This window comes from Culicoides brevitarsis, chromosome 2 (assembly GCF_036172545.1).
Source record: "Culicoides brevitarsis isolate CSIRO-B50_1 chromosome 2, AGI_CSIRO_Cbre_v1, whole genome shotgun sequence".
In the NCBI taxonomy this organism is placed as follows: Eukaryota; Metazoa; Arthropoda; class Insecta; order Diptera; family Ceratopogonidae; genus Culicoides; species Culicoides brevitarsis.
Window position 1 is genome coordinate 3982744 of NC_087086.1, and position 20395 is coordinate 4003138.

Sequence of the window (20395 nt, forward strand, 5' to 3'; positions counted from 1 at the left end):
AACTAAAATTAGTGATAAAAAATGTCGAAATAGTTCGTGTAATGCAGAATTTTGATGCCAAGATGTGTTGAAAATTTTTAAAATTAATGGTTTAAGTCAAAAAAATTAATATTGAGGATAATTTTTTAATTAAATTGACGCTCTTTAACAGTTTTTGAGCAAAAATTTCTTTAAAAGTATCAAAAAGTAATCCTTTGAGGCATGAAAATCTCCTTTGTGAAGAGAAGTTATCTTCTGCAATATAAAATTTTGCCGAAAAATGTTCCTCGATCATACGCTCAGAGTAAAAAATTATATTGAAAATACTTTAGATCAGTATTTTTGGACCTAAAATAAGATTTGAAAGCATAAAATTTCAATTTTTTGATAAAAAAGTAACTTTTTTTGACCTATGAAGTCACTTTATGAGCTATAAACTCATCTTTGAACTTCTGTTTATTAAAAATTTACTCAAAAAAATTTTTTTTTTGAAAGAATTTAATTACCTTCAAGACCAAAAATTACAATTTTCAATTCCTCAAAAGTATCTTTTAACTCATAAATCCTTCATACAGATCGAAAAATAAAATTTTTTAGTCTCATGTATCAAAAAATCACTTAATTCGTCACAAAAAACAAACAAATTAACATTACACGACCAATTTCACGCCACATCTCGCATAATTATTAGAATCTAATTTTAAATAAGCGCAACAAGGAGTGACGTCGTCTAGTTACAGGTCTTAATTTTCCCTTTTTTCTTTTATTATTCAAGTCATTGTTTATTTAAATATTTTTAGGTATGGACCGTCAAACACCTTAAGCCAGTTTACTCACGGATTATCACACTTTCCTAATGAGAAGGCACATTTCACTTCACGTCGTTGATCCCTTTCCGTCGCAACGAACGAAGTTTTTTCGATCGAGGATGCGCAAAAAGGAAAAATCACTAATCGTTAGTTCCGCTTCAGTAATTTGAAATGTGTGTTCGTGTGTTTTGCCCTTTTTATCTCTGCTATTTTTCCTTTAAATAAATAAAATATTCTTTAATTCCAGCCATTCTCTCAGGTAAGTAAGACGGCGCTTTTGTAATTGTGCAGAGAAACTGTCAGAAATGGTGTGATGTTAAATCCGTTAAAATTTTTTGAGTCAAAATATTGGAGACGACCCTTTTTCGAAAAAATAATTTCCTCTGATGAATGCCCGATAAACAAACAGAGAGAAAAAAATCAAAGAATTGCAAATATTTTTTTTTCTTTTTTGTAAATAATTGTAATAAATTGCACCAATTAATCACGTGTCATTGTCCCTTGCCTTTGGACATCGATGGATTCGGCATTTGGACCAGTTACAGAAGTCGAGCGTGACAAATTACAAAAAATCTATTTTTTTTTCTTAAATTTCTTCTTCAGCGACAATTACCCGAAAATTAACACTTCATTTTTTTTCTTGAAAATTTTTCAGGAGTCGCAGCAAAAAAAGCGATTTAAATAAATAAACATTTAAAGATCATTAAAAACGACACCGAGCGCAATAAATTATCCCTGTGCGTGCAAGAAACCCTTCACGAAACGAAAAAATGTCACATTTGTCGGTCTTATATTACATCTTTAGCGCCTTCATTCGATCCTTGTATACAAACAATATTAAAGGATTAAATGGTATTATCTATTCACTAAATGTGTCATATTTATAAAATATTAATAAAAACTTTGCTGTATGGAAATATTTTAATAATAATTTAAATTCCTTTTTTTTTAGGTATTTGGCCCGTTCTGAATTTTTTCACATATATGAGGAATTGGGTGAAAAAAATATTAACTGGAAGAAATTTATCGCTGAAATATGCAAAGTGAGTCTATTGTCGAGACTTTTTTTTACAGAGGAAGAGAGCTCAAAAAGAGATTATCAAACAATTATATGGGATATTTATTGAAATTTAGTCTCGGTTAATGCTGAGTTAATGAGAGAACGATTGAGTTTTCTGTTTTAAGATTATTTTTTTCAAATTAAATTTTGATCAGTTTATGAAAAAAAATCTGACTTTGATTTATTTTTATTTATTTATAATTTTAATTTATTTGTTTTTAATTTTTATTTTTTTTTAAATTTATATTAAAATTATTTTAATTTTATTTATTTAATTTTTTTTTTAATTTAATTATTTTTTTATTCCATTTTTTTATTTGATTTTCATTTTTATTTTATTTTCAATCATAAAAAAATTTTATTTTTATTTGGATAAGAATTTAAATTTTTAAACAGAAAAAAATTGTTTTTTTTTCTCTTTAAAAAACTGTGTTTTTAAAATCATTAGATGGATTGAAAAAATCAAAAATAATTATTTTTTTTATTTTGTAATAATTTAATTAATTTTTTTTTTGTTTTATTTTTTTATTTCGATGAATTAATTTTTTAAAATTTATTTTCATTTTATTTAATTTTTTTATTTGATTTCTAAATTAATCATTTGCTTAAAAATTTTAATTTCTGAGCGTAAAATTTTAATTTTTCCTTTTTAAAAAAAAAATAAATTTAATTATTGAGTTTGAATTTAATAAAAATATTAAATTTAAATTAAATTAAATTCATTTAAATTTAAAATAATTTAAAAATATTAAATTTGTAAACTTTTTAAGTTAAAATTTATTTTTTTTTATTTTTCCATAGCTTCAATTTAAGATAAAATTTAAGACAAATTTTTGAAATTTTTTTGTAAAATATTTCAAAAAACGAAGAATTTTTGCACTTTCAACGACAATTTCTCTAACAAATCCTCATATTTTTCATAAATTCTTCAATAATTTAATCTCCTTGTTTTCTTTTCATCAACAGACTTCTTAAGAATCCCACGAAACGACATCCTTTAAGAAGATTGTTTTGCATCAACAAAGAATCCTTTTGCCAACAATGCTCAACCACACATCTCGCACTCATTCCGAGACCGAAAAGAAAGAGAAGACGATCCAAGAAAAGGATTTAAAAGCATCTCGTATGCAATTTTGCACGAAAAGTCGTTAAATAGGTTCAATTTCCGTTTAAAAATCTACTTGCTGTTCGGTAAGAGATACATTTGTTGCAAAAAAAAAAAAATAATAATGAAGAAGAAAAAAAAAGTTCGGGAACACAAAAGGAATTTAATATTAAGAAGATTCTTTATTCATATCCATGCACCTTTGCCATGTGTTTTGTATAAATTCTCATTATAAAAAGTCTCCTCAGCACAAAAGACTCCTCGTCGAATAATAAATTTTCGAGCAGCAGCAAAAAATTAGACCATTTTTGACGACGAAAGGGACCTCATTTAAATATTTTTAATTTAAAATAAGTGTGTGCAAAATTGTATATAAAATATTTTGCATTGTCAACGCGGGATTCGGTTCGGTATCGCGAGCAACAGTTTGCCATTGTCCAAAAAATTTGTGAATTCCTTTGTTTAATTTTTTTTTCGCGTCGTTTGCGATCTTCTACTAGATTATTAATACATAATAACCGGAGGCAAGACAGCAACTGTAACTAGATTCAGGCAAAAAGTTAAATTCGCGCAGATTTTTCAAGAGTTGTCGTCGCAGGAACAACGAAAAATCTCCTCGTTAATCTTCGTATTATTATAATTGCCTCTATTTTGCGTACGAAACTCGGCGCGGCGGCATGAAATATGTGTTTCCAATTATGTTTTCTTTTCATTTTTGCGATTATTTCACTGTCACTAAACAAAGTCCGTTTGTTTGTGAGGTAAAACTAGTTAGTACGGCATAAATTTTGGCATTGAATTTTTTTCCTCTTCGTTCCTTGTTTTGTTGTTGTTCGTCTTCAATTGAACATAAAAGATGCAAAAACTTGACCGAGAATAATGAAATTAATTATCGTGGCATTGTTACGTTTCGGGGAGATTTTTTCGAATGTTCTATAGAAAATAATTAGGAATTGGGAGAAAAAAGTGTGCAAATCCTTTTACCGCTCGATTCTCGCTCGAAAATTCATGAAAACAGTGGAAGTGCAGGAAGTTTTTTTGTGTCGTTAAGTAGCTTTTGCCATCTGTCTCTCTTTTATTTTGTGGATTAACAAAAAAAAAAACTTATTTATTTTTCGAGATTCACCTACACAAGAAGTTTTTTGGAGACAAATACAGATGCTGACATTATATTGAGAAGTGCTTAGAAAATTATTTGTGAGAAATGTTAAATAAACCTCAGAGACGGGATTAAAACTGGAGAAATTTGTTTTTGTGCAAACAGAATCAATGAGATTATGGTAAAGGTGGTTTTTTTAAGGAGACAAAATTGGACAAGGTTAAAGGATGATGATCGATAAATTAAAAATTATGATGAAAAATTTTCATTTTTTAAGGTAAATTTAATTTTTAAGTCATTTTTTAGCATATTAAAAATTTTTTTTTTGAGAAAAATTTAAAAAAATATACAAAAATTGACGAGCTTTTATAAAAGATTTAAAAATTTAAAATAAATTAATTAAATAAATTTTTAATAAAAATAATTTTAAATACATTTTATTTAATGAAATTTAATCATTTTTAAAATTTAATGTAATTTTAATTATTTTTAAAATTTAATTAAATTTTTTAATTATTTTTTAGATTTAATTTAATTAAAATAATTTTTTAACTTTTATAAGAAAATATGACTTCAAAATGCTTTTTATCAATTTTTTATATGAAAATAATTTTAAAGTCGACAATTTATTAATTTTAATTTTTTTAAAATTTTTTAATAATTATTTTACATTCAATTAATTATTAAATATTTTTTTTTATTAAATTATTTTAAATTTTAAATTAAAAAAAAATTAATTTTAATTAATTTTTTAAATATAATTTTTAACGTATTTTTAATTAATTTTATTTATTTTTTTATTAAATTTTAAATTTTGTTTTAAAAAAATCATTTAAGAACAGAATTTGAACCAAATATAAATATAAAATTAATTTTAAACAAATTTTTTCATGGTTTGAACATAAAAATATATTTTAAATGAAATTTTTGTTTAAAACTTTCATCTAAAATTTCCTTGAAAAGCTAAAACTTGCAAAAACGCCCATTCAAAAATTCGATCTGTGCAAAAAATCAAATTTTCAACTAAAACAAACCCTTTTTAAAGATCACAACTGTAAAAAATTGAACAATTTCACACAAAATTTAACTCTTAAACGCAAAATTGTTCATTTTTATCAAAAAAATCAGTCCCAAAATGCCAGACATCTCTCGAAATTCCCGCAAAAATCCTCAATTTCAATCCCAAACAACACAAAAAGAGGTAAATAATTCCCGTTGATCCGCCCAAACAAAGAAAAAACCCAAATCTGATCCAATTCGCATATTGTTTCAACAATAATTAGTGCGGACTGCATGCCCAATTGCCTACCTGTCCAAACAACATCTCTAATTAGATCTTTTTAAAAAGTCGCAAGAGGCGACTCTTTGTCTAAGCCACGCATTAATTGCCTCTTAATTACGTCTTATCCTTTTTTTCTTCTTCTTTTCTTTCCAGATCTTCATTCAAGCGCAAGAGGAACGCAATAAATTCTGATCATAAATCAATTGTTGCAACCCTTCTTCGCTTCTTCTTTTGATATTCGAGACGCGATCGTTCATCTAATTACGCATCTAATTGAGTGCACTCCGAATTTCTTGCATCTCTCGTGTAATTGAATCCTTTCGTTGTTGCATCAAAACAGGTATCGCAGGTAAAAAAATGAGATAAATTTAATTGCGATTTAAATATTCAATCGAGTGTTGTCGTGTTTTTATGTTTGCGACGACTTGTAAAGTACCAAAAAAAAAGTTGTTTGTATATTTTGCCATCGGATAATGTGCGAGGCAGGCAGAATTTGTTACAAATTATTATTTATTCATCTTTCACAGCAATTTGCATCCTCATTCGGCACAAATTCTCTCGCATAAATCAGAAATAAATGCAAGGAAGACGCAACAAAGTATAGATAATCAATGAAACTATTGTTATTTTTGCATGTTTCGTATTTGAAGTACGAAAAAAAGGAAGAAAAGAAAAAATATTATTCATATTTAGGCCAATTATGAGAGGCAATGCAGTGAAAAATTGCAGGGATTTGTTTCTTTCATGTTAAATGTTTTTTTTTCTTTGTAGATTTCTCGTGAGAAACGAAGAATTTGGAGTAACGGAAAAAAAAGAAGGAAGAAATCTCATCATTTTTACAAGATTTACATGAAATAACGGGGAAAGATGATGACTTATGTGTCAGTTATGCTTCGACGGCGTTTTGATGGGTCCTTTGAAGTGCGATGTCGTAACATATTGTGACTTAGGAGTGATGTTAGGACATGAAGTTGATGGATTTCGTGTGAAATTTTGCCGGATCTGAAGAAATTTTTTTTAAAAAATTGAGGTTTTTGAAGAAATTTTGCTCAGAATTGAATCGAGGATGGATTTAAGGATCGAAAATTGGTAAGTTATTGTTCAATATTGGTTTTGAGAGAAGATTTTGTCTTAAAATGATGCTTTTTAGAATATATTTAATGCAATTTTCTTTTAGGTTGAGGATCGGGAAGTCATATGAGGACTGAAATGAATAAAAATCAAGGATTTAATAAGCTCAAAACTTCAAAAGATCATCAAAATTTGTTTCGACGTGCATCTACAAGACTTTAAATTGCATGATTTGGAGCTCCTTAAGTCATTTTAATGCAAAATTTTTAGAGTTTCGCCCTGATCGATACTCAAAATGACCTAAAATGGCTCGAAAACTATAAAAAATGAGGCTTTACGGTTCGAAATTTAGACTTTTAAGATTTTATTTAACCAAAAATGTCTTATAAAAGACATTCGATCATAACTTAAAGTGAAAATTTGATCAAAACTGATACACGAAAAGTAATTTTGTCATCTGGCAGACAAATTTCATCTAAAAATCATCTCATATGAGTTCTATAAGCCTTAAATTGCTCTGTTATCAACCCAAGTTTATATTTGAAACTCAAATTTAAACTAATTTGGTTTCAAGAGACATTGCAAAGCCCGAAAATATATTAAAAATTGTCATTTTAGCATATCAGCTTCATCATGTAAGTCTCTTTTTCTATAAAAATTACCTAAAAATCTTAATTTTTTTTCAATTTTTAGCTAAAAGACTTCCTGACAAGCCTTGAGAGACAATTTTTCGACACAAAAATGCCTCAAAAATAACTTTGCAAATCAACATCAATCCAAATTTCACTAAAACCCTTCCTCAACCATCCCACAAAACCTTAATTTGTCTTAATTTTTCATCTCCAACACAAATTCGCACAAAAAATCCCAAATTAATTCACAAAAAACTGCGAAAAGTCTCCCAATCCCGCCCAAAATTGCCACAACAAAACCTCGTTCATGCGGTTTTCGTAATCCAACCGACGACGCAAGAAGAATCAAATGACAAAAAAACAAGCAAAACATTGCCTGAGGACATTTGTCAAGAAGAAAGAGCGCATTCGGTTTACCAAAACAACTCAAGGCAAAAAAAAACATGTTGAATGGGACGGATAAGGATCAAAATCATAATAATCATGAAGAAATGTAACAATTATCAACATCAATCGTATTATTATTTTTTTTTTATTTTTCATCTTTCGACAAAACTCTTTCTTTCTTTCTCAGATTTTCTGTTTCTTACGGACTGCCGATGAGATTTGTGTTTGAAAACAAACTGCATGGACCAGAAAATAATCTGTTTTGATGGATTACTGTGTAATATGATGTATGTCATAACTTTTTGCCCTGCATTTTGAACCCTTTTCCATGCCACACCGAACGACGGATCATAAAGGAGAAATTATTATTCTATTATTTTTGATTATCTTGAGGGCTTTGTATGACACGACGACGATGACGTTGACGAGAAATATTTTTTTCCTTTGGAATTTTTAATTCAAACAATTAACTATGTTAATTTGAACGGTATTTACACCAAACAGCAACTCCCTTTTATTTCATCTCGATTTTTTTCTTCTTTCAGACACGCAAAAGGCAAAGAAAAGCAGTAAGAAGGTTAATTTATGCGACACGACAGTGATCTAAGCTACAAAACAAATCATTATTGTTTCTTATTAACATCAAACCCTTTTTTCTTGAATTTTTTTCTTCTTTCGTAGACTTGATTATTGACAGATTTTATGCACCGGGAAGAAGATGCAACGCCGTCATGTCACAAAAATGTCACGATGAGACGAGAAATCATTTGTTGGATGAGACGAGAAAACAAAAGTAGGGCAATAAAGACAAAAAATCGCATCCTTTTGTTCGTCAGGATCATCGTTCGGTTGTCGGATGAATGCTTAAATAATTATGTTTGACAACTCGGAACACCATCATGTCAATTTTTTTCACGAGAAAAGTTGAACAGAAGCTTTGGGAAAAAAATGAAGTAAAAAAATTGACATGCGATGTGAATCTTTTTTATCAGATGCAGCGGTTTTGAGTTGGAATTTATTGGAAAAAAGGGTTTAAGGTAAAAATATTGTAGAAATTTAATGTTTCGAATGATTTTAAATTAATTTTTTTTTTAATTTTTATTTTTTTAATGTTAAATTTTAAAAACATATTTTTTTTTGTCAAAAAAATTTCATACAGCATTATTTTTAAATTATTTTATTTTTATTTTAGTTTAAATTTTTAATTTAATTTAATTTAATTTTTATTTTTTTTTTACTTTTATTATTTTTTTTTTGTTTGAATCGAGGTTGAAAATTTTTAACTTTTTTTAATTCAATATTTTTATTTTTTTTTTTTTTTTTGTTAATTTTTTACAGTTATGAACAAAAAATTCTACATTTTAGAGAACGATGAAGATAATTTTTTTTAAACTTAAAAAAAATTAAAAGGTAAGAAATTAATTTTATTTTTATTTTTTTTTTTTGTAATTTTAAATCTTTTGTTTTTTAGAGTAGGTTTAGGTAAAATAACGCAACAGAAGAAAAATTATCAAATTATTAATCAATAAGGATCAAAAGATAAATTCGGGCCTGAAGAACAATAATTGTCAATTTCCTACAATTTTTTAATATCAAAAATTCTTCCAAATTTTTTACAGTACGTTCATTAAAAGATCTGAAATTAATGTTCAAGTCAAAATTTCTCATAAAAAAAATTCAACTTGCGAAACTAAAATTCTCTACAATTTCTAACAAAACCGCGTTTTCCGTTACAAATCGATAGATTTTTATCTCAAAACTTTATTTACTTTTTTTTAAATCCTTTTTTTTTAATAAAAACCTTTAAAGTGAAAAATTTCACCCCTTTCCAACTTTCCAATTTTTACAAACTTTCGCACTAAAACTCACTGAATAAAAAAATTAATTCGCAAACATTTTCAAGGGTTGAAGTTTTTTCGTTCCGCTACGCAGAAAAAAAAACATTCCGCAACACTTTCAACTCTTTCGGGAACTCACTTTTGGTCGCAGAGAGCAAATAAAAATAAAAAACGTGAAATATTGAACACAAATGAGGTAACAAACAATTTTTTTTATTGTTACGGATCTCTCGTACATGTCATGTCACATGACGTAACAACGCAGAGAAATTCTAAAAAAAAGGGGTGAGTTCATTTTTTTAATTTTTTTGATTAATTTGTGCGATAATGTGCTGAATAATCATTTTTAAATTGGTGTACGAGAATTTCTCTTCGTTTTAGGTGAGTTACTGTCCAGAAGCAGGACGATCAATTGAATTTTAATTAGTCTCGTGTAATTACAACTTTAGATAAGAACAGATGTTGAAAGTCATGAACTTGCTGCAAAAATGACATTTACGGGCAGGAGTCAGTTGTGCAGAGTCGTTATTTATTTCGACGACGATGTCCTGTGAAGTCCGACGTATGGCATTCTCATAAATATTCATGACGAAAAAATTACAGCGTGACTGTAATTGTTCTCTTTGCTGCATGAAACGCGTGCTCTCGTCCTTCAATTGTTGTAATGCGATGCAGTTTTAATTTAAAAAATATGTTTTTATTATTGGATCCTTGGAAAACAGTTGAAGAATGTTAAGGAAAGTCATTTAAAATGATGAAAAATTTCTTTAAAGGGTAAAAATTGTTGACAAATGTAATTTTTTGTGCAATTTTGAAAAAAAAATTAAATTTTTTAATAAAAATTATATTTTTAATGGAGTAAAAATATTAAAAAATAAAAATTTTGTTTAAAAAATTCTTAAATATTATACTTGATATTTTATTAAAAATTTATTTTTTTAACAATTTTGTATAATTTTTTTAAAAATTATTTATTTTTTACTTTGAAAAGTAAAATTTTTCATTTAATTTATTTTTTTTATAATTTTTGGTTATTTTTTTTACTAAAATTTTAAATTTCGATGCTTCAAGAATTTACAAAAATTAAAATTTGAGCAAAAAAAAAACAAAATATAATATTTGATATTTATGAAAAATTCTATAATTTCACATAAAATCTAATTTTTATATGATATTTTAAAAATTTTTAAGTTAAAGCTCCACAATTTTTAATATTTCTTAAAAAAAATCCAAAAATTATTTAAAAAAAATTAAATTTAACGAAAAATTTTTATTTTTTAATTCATTAAGTATTTTGGATAATTTTTCATTGAAATTTTTTTTAATTTTTTTTTTCATTACGTAACATTGAGTCTAACCAACGAACGTCTTCGTTACAAATGTAAATGACATTTTGATTGATTCGAGCGTCGTCCCTAATCAAAAGTCTACAAGAAATTCATAAAAGAAATCAAAAGATATCGATTTCACTTTTGATGCAATTAATATTTTTTCTCCTCGTCGTATTGAATTGCAATCGGAGAAAGAAATCAAAGACGAGACAAAATATGAATGAATTTAATGATGCGTTTGTTGGTCAAATTTAAAGCAAAGAAAAATCTCTCGGAAAATGATTGATCGTTCTTTAAAATCCCTAAATCTTGACACGACAAGCACTTCTGTCTTGTAACTTTTCTTACGGGGCATTGCAATTAATCAATGAGACACTCTTCGTTGCAAAATAAAAAAAAAGTAAAAGTCATTCATCAAAATTCGAATGTTTTAATTGTTGTGCGGAACAAGAGAAGAGAACGACGACACAGGATACGGAGCATTATAAATGTCATAAATTTGTGAAAAATGGGGTGTTACATCTTCGGTGCAATAAATAATAAAAAAGTACAAAATGAATGGTTGAAAAATGATTGAAGTGAAATTGATATCGAAATTAAGTGTTTTTTTTTTGTGTAATCCAGATTTTGCGGTGAGAAGTTATTATTTGTGCATTAATTGATTGATACGAAAATTATAGGTTGAAATAATGAAGGAAGATGTTTAGATGGGAATTTATTGCAAAAAAATAAATAAAAAGGGAAATAATTATATATTTTGTGGATTAAAAAAGAAAAATAAGGAAGATTAAAAAAATCTTAAAATAAAGGAAAATAAACAATTTTGAAGAAATTAAATCGAATGAAATTCGTTTAGAGATATTTTAAAAAATTGTCAAAAAATTAAAGAAAAAATTTAAGAATTTTTTTTTGCTGACAAAATTTCATAAAAATTTATTTTATTTTATTTTTTATTTAATTTTAACGATTTTTTATCATTTTATTTCAAATCTACTACAGCGCCCTCTTAACGGATGTGCCCTATTTAGTTCAACTATCCGCCGCTAGATGGCGGCATTGAATCGGTTTATCGGTTATGAATCGGTTATATATCGGGTAAAAATAAAATTAAATTAAAATATGAAAAAAATATTTAAATAAAATTTAAAAAAAAATAATAAAATAAATTAAATCGCGAATACTTATTTTCTTTGAAAAAAAAAATAAATTTTTATTTTTTTTTTAAAAAAAATCATATTTAAATATAATTTTGCATAAAATTTATTTATTAATTTTTTTTTATTTTTTTTTTAATAATTTTTAATTTTTTTTTATTTTATTTATTTTTTTTTAATTTCAATTTATTAAAATTAATAATAAATAATTATCATTAAAATTTAATTTAATAAATAAAAAAAAAAATAAATAAATTTAATAGAAAAATTACATTTAAAAAATTAATTTATTAATGATTTATTATTTTTAATTATAATTTTTTTTTATTAATTTATATTTAATAATTTTGTTTTTCAAAAGAAAATTTTATTTTTTTTTAAATATTTATTAAAAATTAAAATTTAGTATTTTGAAAAAATCTTAAAAACTTTAAACTTGTGCCTTTCTCAATTCAAAATACCTTTAAATGATCAAAATCTATCATTTTCTTGCCCAATTCTAACACTTTGCTATCGTTAAATAAACAAACAATCAAAGATTATTAAATCACTCAACACTTCACACTATTTTTTTTATCTTTTGTTATTTTCACGTTCAAAGATAAGAAAATACTTGTCAAGAAGGTACTTCCTCAATCCTTTAATCGCCATTAAAAAAATTTTTCATCATTCAATTACCATTTTTTTTATCGATTGTCGAACAACAATTTATGACAATGCAGTTTTTATGCCATTTGTTATTCTATTGCGCTATTTATCGTCATTACTTGTTATTTTTTGAATGCGACAAAATATTTAATGCCATCGAATCGAACAAAAACCCCCATAATAAATGGATTTTTATCAGTCGAACTGGCATTTAGTGTTACGTGTTAATGAAATTTTTATTCAATTTCGGTCTCCTCCCTCGATTTTCCTCCTCGACGAGGACAACGAGGTTGATTGGCAATTAAGCACGAAAGCTCGAGTGTTTTTTTTTCTATTTTTTCAACCTCAATGGATGGATTTGTGGCGTCGTCGGATCGATATTTTGTCAATCTGTTTGATGTTTTGATGTCGGTCTGGCGCAAAAGAGTAAAAAAATCACTTTCAAGAGTCATAAACCGAATTTCATAACTTTTTTTTTCGTAAAAATCATAAAAAAAATGTCAAGACATCTAAAAATAAACGACAAAACTACTCAATTTCGTGCGCTTTTGTTTTCTTTTATCATCGTCATTACGATTGCTCGAAACGAAAAAAAAAATAATAACATGCATTTCGCATTTAAACAATGTCACCACAAAAAATATCGCAATTTTCTACTTGTTGGCACCTAATGAATGTACGATGACGACGACTGACTAGAATTTACGAGGCAGGGAAATTGACTAGATTGACGGTTTTTTGTGTTGAGCATGGCAATATGTTGAGGATAGGAGGAAGTGAAATGGCATGGAGAGAAAAATCATCATCATTTATTTTGCTTTACAACACTTTATGGGCTTTTTCGTGACAGGGATGCAAAGTTAAAGGGCTTCAATTGAAGTTCGAAATGTGGTTTTATGGAGCGAATTCAAAAATTTTTAAAAATTTTCTTATAAGAAATTTAAAATAAATTGAAATTTAAGAAATTTTGCTTTGAATTTTTTTTTTAAGTATTTGAAAATATTATATTTTTATAAAAAGAAATTTTTCTTTTTAATAATAAAAATTAATATTTAATTTTTTAATTTTTTTTAATTTTAAATTTATTTTTTTTTTTATTTTAAATTTTTTGGAACAAAATTTTTAATTTTTTTATTAATTTTTAAAAATTAATTTTTAATTCATTTTTTTCATCATTAATTGACAAATTTGATAATTTTTTTAATAAAAATTTTTAATGCTTTTTTTTTATTTAATTAATTAATTTTTAAATAAACATTTAATTTTATTAAAATAAATAAAATAAAATTTTATTTTAAAACAATTAAAAAAATATCAAATATTATTTTTTAATTTAATTTTTTTCATCATTTGCATTTTTAGTCAATTTATGGATAAAATTTGATAAAAAATATAAATTATCAGTTCAAAACTTTCAATTTTTAATGACTTGATAAATTAATTTTTTTTACAAAAATCTAAAATTTTAATTATTTATAATTATTTTTTTATTAATTTTTAAAAAATAAAAAAAAAATATTAAAAAAATAATAATTTAATTTTTTTAAATAGAAATTTTATTTAATAATTTTAAATATTTAATACAAAAACTTAAAATTATAAAATTTTTATAAATAATTCGCAAAGTTCAATCAACTTTTAATAAAAAAAAATAAATAAATATAAAAAATATTTAAAATTAAATAAAATTTCTATTTAAAAAAAAATTAAAAATGTAAAAAAAATTAAATTAATTTTTTATTAATTTTTTTTTATTTTTAAATAATTTTTTAAAAATTATAAAAATAAATAAAAAAAAATTAAACTTTTAAATATTTCTCAATAAAGCCCAATTTAACGACAAATTCCGTAAAGGAATTCCGTTCCTGTTCGAGTCACCTCTTTTTCATCATCATCAAACAACTAAATAAACAACAACATTATTAAACCGCCGCGCGACTAAATGCGACTTGTTATGCTGCGAACGCGCGCAGATACCCGATAAAATAAAAAACTTTCTCTAATATGGTCTTTAATGTAATATTTAATAATAAGAAATGTAGTAATAACACAAAAAGTACAATTTTAAATGCTTTGACCAAGACATTCGCTGCTGCTCGTACATTTCATGAAAATATCGGTCAAACGAGATATCAGCTGTTCGTTAATACGAAAAATATTTTTTTTATTCATAAATTCCGGTCTAAATTACTTTGTTAATGTTGTGATGGTTGTTCGCTGAATATTTTTTAAATTGCGTGAAGATCTTAATTACTTCTGTTTTCGCTTTTAAATTTTTTTTTCACTCTCTCTGTTTTTTTTTAGTGTCTTGTTAGATTATTTTTTTGATAACTTTATTAAATTAAAAAAAAAATTTTTTTTGAGTCACACAATGGAATTTGTTAAAAAAAATTAAATACACGAAAAAATCAGAATTTTATTAAAGTGACGAATAAAAAGTGATGATTATCGTGCGTGGGTCATTTCATTTCCTTCTGTCTTTCTCGCTCCACGCTTTCTTTCGCAGCGAGAATTTTTTTTTTCATGATGAAATATTTTGGAATGTAGAGAGAAAGAAGAAACTGTCCAGCTCATTAGACAACAACATCATTAATTTGATTTAAACAAACGTGACACAACAGCGGCGAGCGCAATCACACGCGATATTCAGTGCCAACGACGTCGCACAGTATGGAAAATTAATAACAACAAACTACTGTTTTATATCATTTATTTATATGACGACGATGACGACGACAACGAGACCTTGAACGTACTTACGAACAAATATCGTCATTTTTTCCGGCGAGAAATTTCCAAATGCGATTTTTTTTTGTTGTGTGCTAAAATAACAATAAATTTTTGTAGTAATGCGGAGATTTTATTCTCCAACGCATGAGCTAATCGATTTGTGATTCTCTAAAGTTGAGAAAAAAAAAGTCTGAAATACGACGTAATTAAAATTTGTAGCAAAGTTGAGACGTTTCGTTCAGCTGTGGAATGGAGAATTAAACAAATATTATGAAATTTTTGTTGGAATGTTTTATAAAAGATGTTCAGAAGACATAAAAGATGTTCGTTTAACGTACAAATATTTCACTCTGAACAAAAAAGTGAATTAAATTTGGATTAACAGAGTGAGAAGGAAATGTTGATGAGAGTTTTCGAGGATTTGAAAGGAAATATTTTAAAGATAAAAAATTTATAGAAGCAAAATTAGGGCTTGAACTGTAAGAAGCTTCAGATTTTCGTTTAAATTTTTTTTAAATTTATATCAGTTCAGTTTTAAAAAAATGAAAAATTCAGCTCTTTTACAATTTTTAGCTTAAAAATGTTAAAGTCAGCTATCATTTTAAAAATGTTAGGTCTCTTAGTTTTTGTTAGTTTTATGAAAAATCTTTTTAAAATGCAAAAAATGATCTTCAGACCAAAAACTAACAAATTTAGACTTCAAATTCTCTTCTCAGCTCTTCTAAAAATTTCTCAGATTTTAATTTTTTTTTGAAAATTTAGTTACTTGACATCAAATTAAACACTCAGATTTCAAAACTGACAATTTTCAACGCTTCTGACAAATTTCAGCTCCCATAATAACGATCAATCATCTCGTCAAGATGTGTCTTCAAATTACTCACTTGAACTTTTTAACACCTTTCTTGTTCGTTGAACCATCTTCTTCATGTCAATTCCGTGACTTTTTCCATTTACAACTTGTTCGCAACAAATAAACTACGAAACCATTAAAAACTGTCGATTGATTCGAATCGCTTCGAACAACGACCATAATGAAGCATTTCAATAAACGTAAATTCATTTTTCAGACAACTAACCAACCGATATGACCTATGATAAAAAAAAATTAATCATAACAAGAATGGTTTCTTTTTTTTTTGTTATTTGCTATAAACTTATGGTTTGGCACAGTTTGGAATTTTTTACCGTACATGTCTTTTATGTAAATTGTACGGTAAAAGGTTTTTTCTTCTTCTGTTACAATTTTTGATTTTTTTTTATTTATTATGGAGCAGAATTCATTGTGCATGCAAAGCACTCCGACGACTTCATTCAGGAAAAAGAGGTTTATGATTTAAACATGATCCATTATTTTTTTTATTTCTTTAAAAAAATGAATGTGAAGCGAAAAAATTTATAATCAATTCATCCGGAATGATACATGAGACGAAAAATGGGCAGTTATGCTTCAGTAGAAGTCAATGCGGAATGGAATGGAAGACTTAAAAATTTGTTAGTTTTTTATTTTTTATGCGATGAGAAAAGATTATGTGACAAAATTTCGTTAGTAGATGAGATTCGTGCGTAAAAAGTGTAAAAAAATGCACGAAAAATTGAGAAATCAAAATAATTTTTGGAAACTTTCCCTCAGTTAGTGACAAAAAAATTATTTTTTTTCCATTTCTTCATTGTTGCTTTAAAAAAAAAAATCATCGTAGAAAAGAGCAACGAACGTGCTCAGTTTATATTTCTACTTTTTTTTATAATTTCCTGACATGAATGTGTCTTCCTTCCTGAATGACACACACTCGACGTTGGCGACGATATGAAGACACTTTGTGTGAATTATGATCAAAATCCATTCTAAACAGCTCAAAAAATTAATTCCAAAGCGAGAGATGATGATCGAAAATCAGACAAAAGGCAAGTAGGCGTTCTGTACACGTTTGCCGTTTTAAGCGAGACGACACAAAACAAATCTTTAACAATTAAATTTAAATCATGAATGAAGTGTAGCAAACGATGAGGTAATCACGCGCGACGATAACATTGCTCTTCTTGCTACTTGTACAAATGTTTTTTTTTAATCTCTCTCTGTGGAACAACAACAACCTGTATGTGCAAAAATAATAAAAAATGGTGTGAACGTGATCTTAATTTGAATCTTTGAAGATCAAAAAATTGTTTAAACACAAAAAAGAGCGATTCTTTTGAAAGCAACGAGTTAAGAGGGAAGATTAGCACAGATTAAGCGATTTTATTTGGTGACAAGTGTGAATTTGATGGAGAAGGTGTTTTACATACAAAGGAGTTAATGTCACGGAGGAGTTATTGGAAGAAGTTTTTTTTTTAACATAAAACGAAAAAGAGAAATTTTTGAGGTTATGTTCAAGACATATTTATGAGAGCTGAAAGTTAGATTTGGAAACCTAAATTATAATTTTTAAGAGCTAAAAAAATTTTTTGGGCTAAATTATTCAAATTGATGATATAACTTTACAATTTTTGAATGAAAAAAAAAATATTTTTAAAAATTCTTTTTTTTATAAGTCAAAAGTTTATTAAAAACTAACAAAATTGTTCAGGCAAAATTTTTAAAATTGGAGCTAACTTTGAAATTTCAAATCTGAAACTTGAAATTTTTTGTAAATCTGAATTATTTATTGTGAAAACTAAGAGATTTCAGTAAATCTAAAAAGTTTCATCCTCAAAATTTTATTTCAGCCCTTTAGTTTTGTTTAAAAGCTAAAAATGCTATTTGAGGCCCAAATTTGTTAGTTTTTTGTCTGAAGAAAGTTTTTTGTATTTTAAAAATATTTTTTATAAAACTAACAAACACTGAAAGGTCTAATGTACAAAAGTAAGAGCTTAAAGTAAGAAGATTTTTATTTTCTTCAGCTAAAAACTGAAAATTCTTAAAAAATGTAATTTTTTATTTCAAAATCTAACAATTTTTGGAAAAACTGAAAAATTTTACCTTAAAAAACATAAGTTTATCTCTTAATTTTTGTTTCTTAAACGTTTTTAATGACTTTTTATAAAAAATTTAATTCTTACTCTCTAACTTTTATAAAAAGCCATTAAAAATATCTCAGACACATAAACTAAAAGCTAAATAAATCTTTTTAAGACAAAAATGTTCAGTTTTTCCTTAAATTGTTAGATTTTGAAATAAAGAATTAAATTTTTCAAGAGTTTTCAGTTTTTAGCTGAAAAAAATAAAAGTTAGCTCCCAATTTTAGCTAAATTAGAAAAAAATCAATTCGTATCGAAAATTAAATTTCAACGCAAAAATAAAATTCTTTCCAAAACAAAAACATTAAAATCAATCAGAAAAAAGTTTCATTTGATCCCCGCACAAAAGGTCATTGCCTCAAAACACCTCTATCGACAACATTTCAACACAATTCCATCCAATTTTGCGAATGAAAAAAAGGTTTCCGTGATTATTGCATCAAAATTGCTTCATTATAGCCGATTATCATATTTTTACTACTACTTATTATTGATTTTTTTTTCATCTTCTCTCTCTTTATAGGATGTTTTTTATTTAAATTTGATGAAAAGATGCAAATCGTCAAAATTTCTCCTAAAAATAGTAATTTTGTTTATTTACGTCGCAATTTTTTTTTCTTCAATAATTGCATTATTTTTAACTCTTGTGCTAAAAAAAAAGTTTCTTATCATTTCAAATTGCCCTCATTTCCGCACACTTTTTACATAACATCGTTCGTCGTTCGCTACAGAGGCTCGTTTCGAAGTTTGAAGTATGTGTGGAATTTATTTATAGAAGTAGCAAAAATCATTACAGGAATTTCATCATCATCGCTCTCGTACAGTAATTACATCTTAGCACGTCGATGTTAAGAGTCTGAAATGAATATGCTTTGCCGAAACAATACAGAAAACGACATTCTGGCACACACGTGTGATGATGCAGTAACAGTGTGTTAAAAAAGGAACATTCTGTGAATCATACCGACAACGACGACGACAAAAAAAAAGTAAAAATATCGATTTTCCAACAACGAGCGACGTTATCCTGTCTATGCGAACGTACACGTCAACTGATAAATCGTCTAGGTGTGTTCCTTTGTTTACGCCGGAAAAGTGAGGCGAAACTTACCTTCGATGCAAACGACGTGATCCCGGATGGACTGCGAGAGCTGCGGATCGGCAATGAGATCGATGAGGTCGTAAATGGCGTAAATCGAGGGATGAACACTCTCGAAACGCTGAATTTCCTGACGGATTGCCAGCTGTGAGTTGAGCATATTTTGCGCTGCAAGATGGTGACTCGGCGATGCCTGAACTTGCAAATTATTTTGAGGCGTTTGCTGTTGCGGGGTTCCCGGGTAATATTGAAAGTTAGTTTTTTGGGAACTCATTTTTTTAATTTTTTTTTTATTTTTTTAGACAACGACACGTAATAACAACGAATGAAGCTCTTAATGAAGTTTAATTGATGCACTTTTGACCATTTTTGGATAATCTATTAATAAATTATTATTCACAAACCACACAACTAGCGAGCGAGGTAAATAATAATAATTTTTTTTATGTTTTTTTATATTTTGAAGCGAAGCACTTGTGTTGTTGTTGATATGTAGAATTGAGTTTTGAGTTAAAAACAATGAATTTTTTTAATTTTTAATGCGATTCTTGTCGGAAAATGCAATTTTCGAACATTAACAGGTACGTTCGTGCTGTTTTTGCACAATTTTAGTGCAATTTGGGAGGCTTTTCACTGATTTTTCTTGGAATTCGGGTTTGTTTGTGTTTTTTATTTGATGTTTTCTTTTAAATTTTCCTATTTTTTAGGTCTTCTCATGGAAAATCTCTAAAAATTATTTCATTCACGTAGCAAGATGTTGATGAAAGTCGATTTTTAAGTGATTTTTCACGATTTTTAGCTGAAAAACGAGTCAAAAACGGAGAAACAACACAAATAAGATGTTCCCGTGTGAAGAGCTCTCTGTAGACTGAACCCGATTATACCCGATTTACCGATTGCCCGATGCGAGAGGCTCGTGACGACTTTCAGAGGAAATCCATAGTGACTGAGTGAGACGATGTGAGACGAATGAAATTGAACTGTTATACATCTGTCAGGTAAGTATAACAGACTGGTATACTTAGCTGACAGATGTATAACAGTTCACTTTCATTCGTCTCACTCAGTCACTATGGATTTCGCATGCCATCCTGTCACGAGCCTCCTTGTTTCGTGTCGCAGATGGCGCTGAAATCTTTAAGGGTTATATAACAGCATATAACAGTATCAATTT

General features: G+C 26.8%; 1 protein-coding gene across 1 annotated transcript in view; it reads right to left on the bottom strand.

The window, feature by feature from the left end:
* Positions 1-20060, bottom strand: part of LOC134830300 (centaurin-gamma-1A) — a 49933-nt gene extending 29873 nt beyond the window's left edge. Inside the window, exon 1 of the mRNA XM_063843727.1 lies at positions 19234-20060. Coding sequence (XP_063699797.1) covers positions 19234-19495 — 262 coding nt within the window. The 5' untranslated portion in view covers positions 19496-20060. The remainder of the gene's footprint in view (positions 1-19233) is intronic.
* Between the last annotated feature and the right edge of the window lie 335 nt (positions 20061-20395).